The sequence below is a fragment of the Cryptotermes secundus genome, unplaced genomic scaffold, assembly GCF_002891405.2.
Source record: "Cryptotermes secundus unplaced genomic scaffold, Csec_1.0 scaffold1084, whole genome shotgun sequence".
Lineage (NCBI taxonomy): Eukaryota > Metazoa > Arthropoda > Insecta > Blattodea > Kalotermitidae > Cryptotermes > Cryptotermes secundus.
The window spans coordinates 945,432-951,276 of NW_019724603.1; the positions used below are offsets into that span (position 1 = coordinate 945,432).

A 5,845-nucleotide genomic window follows, 5' to 3' on the forward strand; every position below is an offset into this window, starting at 1 on the left:
TCATCCATCGCTTTCATCCTTCCTTGGAAGGCCGGTACTTCTACACTACCGGTTCCTCCTCTGCTTGAAGTCTCTTTTTCCGTTTTGGAGGTGGTCGTCCCCGCCACAAGGTCCAATCCTTCATCAGGTCTTTCGTCGGAAATTTCTTACATCGACATAGCAGCTCTTGATGCGTTGTTTGCACTCGCTGACGTCGTTGTTCCTCCTGGACTTCTAGCCGCTGGCTGGTACGAGACCTTGGATTCCAAGTCCTTTCTCCTGTATCCGAAGGTTCCCTGGGGATTTTCCTTCTTCAAGTCATTTCTCCAACGTCGTGCCACTGTCGCGCGACGGGATATCTTCCTGCAGATGGCAGCCAATTTTATCCGGGACGTGTGATCTCCTCGGGTCCAAGATTTCCTGAAGATGTTTCTCTGGCGCCATGACACTCTTGCACGGCGGGACACCTTCCTGCTGACGACGGCCAATTTATTCTGGGGTCCGCAATTTTCCCGTGTCGGATTCTTCTTGTTTCGTTGATTGCGGTCCCTGCGCCTTTTCTTCTCCGGTTCTCTGACCGGCATTACTTCGGCGTCTTGTACAGGTACCTCTAGTAATTCTGCCGCCTCAGGTTTCCTGTGCACTGAAGCAGGCTTTTCATCTTCTGGATGTGCCTCCGTTTCTTGGTAGGCCATCGTCACTCCGACCGGTATCACTATGGGGACCTCTTCTTCTTGTGCCGTCGCAGGTTTCGTGTCCACTGGGCAGGCCAACGTCTCATTGTGCCAAGCATCCATATTGGCTTGCAACCTCTTCTCTCGCATGGCGGCCATCCTTTCTTGGATGGCTCTTGTTTCTGCATCCAACTTTTCTCTCCAGGCGTCCAATTTTGCCTCCGTTTTTTCTTGGCTAGCTCTGATTTCCTTGAGAAGCATTTCCATCATTTGCTGCGTCTCCATTTTGTAGCAGTCAAATACTCGATGCACAATAATCCAATTATTTGTCAGGTGTGTTTAAGTTCGTAAAAATTCTGACACCAAATTGTCACGTGTCTTGAGATCGAATCTCGTCGGTCACGTGTGTAAGTTCAAATCCCACTTCTGACACCAGTTGTCACGTGTTGTGCGTATAACGCGACAAATAACTTCACGCCGTATTTGGTATAGCGAATTTTATTTCACATTCGCACTTACAATCACCCAAATTACAGATTTACGATTACTGCTATCTGCAGTATCACAAATAGTACACTCCAAATGCCAGAATACAACTGAATGGTTGCTGGCTAACTCGGAACTAACTCGGAGGTAGCTCGAGGACTCACTTGGCGGTAGCTCGAGGACTGACTGTGAATAGCCTTCGCTGCGCCTCATGTAGCCTCGATCGGACAATACAGAAAACGGCCACGTAATAAGCACCTTTGTTGCCTGGCGCTGTGTTGCTAGTAACGCTAGTGGTAGTAACCGCTGTTACCACCGTCGTCTCTCGCAATCCTGTTTACCTGTGCTGCCCTTGGTGACGTCATCGCTGTTGACTCGCTTTGCATAGCGACCAGGATGCTAGAACTCGGCTAACTTCGGTTCGCTCGGCGCCGCTCGTGACGTCACCGCGGGGAGAGTTGCGGGGTGATTACTCACCTATTACGCGAGCGCTACGTTACCGCTACGTGCAGCTGGGGAGGTAGGGGTCAACATGTCACAATATATATAGGAAAATGATGAGAAATGAAATAGATGATCATATAAATGAAACCTATTACAGCGGTTAGCAGCTCTTAGTGAGTGGTAGAAGTTGGGCAGAACTATCTGTGACTCTCTGGCCTTCTCCATTCATCCCGCAGGTAGCAAAAGTCTTTGTGTGCAAGCTGTAAGGAATGTATCCTGTTGTTTATTATGCTATATATAAATCATCATATTAATTCTTGTCAAATACAGTAATTTACCAAATAACTCACACTTTATTGTGTACAATTGAGTTTTATTGGTCTAGAATACGATGTCACTACATGTTTCGTCTCATAGAGCCATCCTCAGGCCGTACAGTTAACAACTCTTATTGCCATTGAAATGTGAATTATGTATGGATCCAGATGTTACTCCTATCTGGTGTGTTACAAAATAAAATGAAAAAAAAAAAAAAAATATGATGTACGTCTGTCACTTTTCTAATCACCTTTATATAAACAGATTATATAGTTGTGTGTTCTTGCACTGGAACTAAAGTTAGTTTAAAATTGTGTGTAAAACAGACATTTAAATTTATTAAGAGTCTTAAAATCAATAAAGTATTAATATATTAAAATATTGTAGCATGTTTTGTCTCTGAAGACGCCTTTCAGATTTTTAATTGGTTTATTTAACAACCTACAAATCGTAACTGTATTTAATTATGACACTTACGGGTTTACACACTTTGCAAACCCTACTCACAAATCTCTTCACACTATCTTCAGTATAACACATGTTCCATTCTTCCCGCGACTGCCTCTGTGTTTCAATTGACTTGAGATGTCTTCTTCATGTTCACAATTCACTCGCCACAACTGAACCTGGTGACTGATAGACTTCAACTGTCTTTGGCGGCTGCTACATTTTAACTCACACCTTACGCATTCCAGTCTCCCTTATAAACCCTCAGTCAGACAGCAGAAAACCCACATTGCTTCACTGTTGTGTAAACGCCGTGTTTACAGGCGTTGCTGGTTAATGCTGCCAAGAGTTGTTTATTGCTGCATAGCAACCAGAGCACTTCAGCTTGGCTCATCTCACTTCGGCTCTGCTCGGTACGGTATGGAGAAGCACCGCTCTCCTTACTGTTGTGTAACCTTGTTTCCACTGTTGCGTAACTTGGCAACCGACCGTTTATCAAGGGTCTGTCTTCGTGGTAACTCGTTCCATCTCCCATTGCACAGCAACGGTTAGACTTATCACAATATTATGCTATTGAAACTATTCAAATACCATTATTCCTGGTATTATTCTTAAATGGTTGTTTCCGCTTTTAGTTAAAAGGTACTTAAGTTAATTGTACAAGTATTTTTTTTTATAAGTGTTTCAGGAACTTCTCATATTTTCTTCATCATGTAGCAGAATTGAGTAAGGAACTCTTCTCAGTTGGTTGCCTTGATATAGCTAGTCTCAGATTCTGGATCCAATTGAAGAGGGAGACATAAGCAATAAGTCATTTTCTATTAATTTGAAATCTTGGAATCACCATGGGCAAGTTGGGAAGTGTTGTTGTTGGTTATGATGAGGCCCATCTCCTTGTTTTTTCCCACCCCTGATCCAAGTCCAGTGATATTCGTTGTAAAGTAGAAACACCTTTTCAGTAATTGTAGATTTCTGTGGGAAGTTTCCCTTTTAAAAACTGTACAGAACTGTTTTGGTATTAGTGATTTCTTGTGGTCAGAAGGACTATAAAGTCAGAAAATGTGGGAAAGAGTGGCTTCTACTATTTCTGTCATTGTGATGAACATACAGTCAAAATAAAAAAAAAAAAGTGACATTTACTGTTAATTTTAAATGAAAATGTGTACATTGTAGGCCTGCATGAGTTAGATGGGTTTGAGAGCACATTGCTGCACATTATGCATGTGCTGTAAATAATTATGTAATGGCATGGTCACTCAGGTAATAGGGCTTATACCCCCAGTTCTTTGCAAAGCCTTCCACAGATATAGCAGGCGCCATAACTCACTGTTCCACTATGTTGCTATATGGTGAATATGATTACTGATTCAGATGTATGTTGTCTGGTTGCAGGTGACGTGGAGTATGTCTTCTGAAGACATGTACAAGCCAGATGGGTTCATACTTTACTATCGCAAAATGAGTAATGAGAAATTTGGACCCATTAGTTTGGCCTCCAATACAACTCAGTACCTTTTGGGCAATTTAGGTAAGATAGATATGTTGGCTTTATGAATACTTCCCTCAGTGTCAATGAGACAGAATTACATTTGTGTTTGAGGTGTGAAGCTGTATAGTTTGGTACGAGTTCACTGATGTTTGGAGAACAATGTACTGCCTGCATCTTTAGGTAAAAGGTAAGATAAAGTTGTCTCTGTCCTTAACTAATTAAGCACTATGCCATGAAAGCATATGGGGGAGTGGATGTATAGATCCATATTTTCTTGACCTCGGCAGTAGCGGGAGGTGAGTGGTCAGCTTCACACCCCCTGCCACTTTACCCCTGAGGAAAGAGCCCCTGGTACCCATTGGATAGGAGGCTGGGTGGGCCCCAGAGCCAGTCTGGATGATATGGAGAAGAGAAAATTCTGACCCTACTGGGGCTCGAACTCCAAGTCATCCAGCCTGTAGGCAGTTGCTATACCGAATGCGCTGCCCCAGGTGACGTCTTTAGGGTTCAATAATAAGCTCAGCAAGCAGATAGCAAGAGGCTGGTATTGGTTTTTCTGTAGCCTGTGAAGAGCGGCATTTCATATTGAATATCAGCTGCAAGGATCCAGCATATCTTGGGTTAAGTTAGTGGTCTCCATCGTTTCCTTTTGTTATTTAACGCCAGTCAGTGCTGAGACTCTATGGCATCTGTGATAGAATGAATAATGAATATGGAAGAGTTGATGAAATGAGAATTGGCAGTGGAAATTGAAGTACTCAGAGAAAACTTGCTCCAATGCCATTTTCTCCACCACAGATCCCATCTAACCTGACCTGGGATCAAACCCAGGCTGCAGCACTGAGATGCTGGTAATTGACTACCTGAGCAGTGGCATGACCTTTAACAGTCTTTGATGTTCTATACAATTCTAGTAAGCACATCAGATTCCTGAAGAAAAGTGGTTGGATGTCATGTCATTCGAGATACTGGTAGCTTGCCCGCGGAAATATGCATCATCACATTTCTGTTATGCTTACATCTAATGCACAACAATGTAACCATGCAGATTCGTAGTCCTCACTGATGCCATTAGAGGGCAGTACATATACTGTATCTAATTTCTGCTACCAGAGGGCAGTACAGGTATTAAAATAATGATGATGATTTTATTTTTAGTCCAAGATAACATGACATGCCATTTCTGTTATCTTCAGAACAAAATGCCTAATTCTGTTCCTGCGCTTATCTGGGATGTTACATATATATATAATTTTGTAAGTTGGAGAAAGGATAGCACAGTCAGTATAGCGACTGCTTATAGGCTGGACGACTGAGAGTTCAGAGTTGGAGTCCCAGTAGGGTCAAGAGTTTTCTCTTCTTGACAGCATCCAGACTGGCTCTGGGGCCCACCCAGCCTCCCAACCAATTGGTATGGGTGGTCCCGGCGGTAAAGCGGCTGGAGCGTGAAGCTGACCACTGACCTCCAAATAATGTCAAAGTCAAGAAAACATGGATCTATACATCCACTCCACCATATGTCTTCATGGTATAGTATTTAATTAGTTAAGCTCAGGAATAACTTTGCCTTGCTTTATTTAGCGTACCAAAGGAATTGTAAGTATGCAGTGTAAACATGTTTTGTTCCCACGGCCACCTTGCATTGCACACAGAAATGTTGCTTATATGTAAATTCCTTACTTGCAGCCCTTGCATAGAAGGGATGTAAAAGTGAACAGAAATGCTGGGGGTGAATGCACACTCTGAGGTTTCCCTAAGTACCTGTTCCAAATTGTAGCTTTCTGTTTTCCTCGGCTTTGAGTTAGGTCATTAACCCGTTGCCGTGGTTCGTCGTGTATGTTTCGTCAGGGATTTAAATCGTCTGGGGGGGTTCGACGTGTATGTTTCGTCCAGCTGCACACGTATGTTATAACGCCCATAATAATTGATGGTTTTGCTGTAGATTGTTAGATTTTTCACTGGCCTGTTGTCAGGAGGACTGTATTTAATGACACACGCGTTTAAGAGC

General features: G+C 43.0%; 1 protein-coding gene across 2 annotated transcripts in view; it reads left to right on the forward strand.

The window, feature by feature from the left end:
* Positions 1-5,845, forward strand: part of LOC111862528 (protogenin) — a 214,597-nt gene that overhangs the window by 181,876 nt on the left and 26,876 nt on the right. For both annotated transcript variants that reach the window (XM_023848010.2, XM_033750698.1), the window contains one exon: positions 3,741-3,876. In XM_023848010.2, the coding sequence (XP_023703778.1) occupies positions 3,741-3,876 (136 nt within the window). The remainder of the gene's footprint in view (positions 1-3,740; positions 3,877-5,845) is intronic.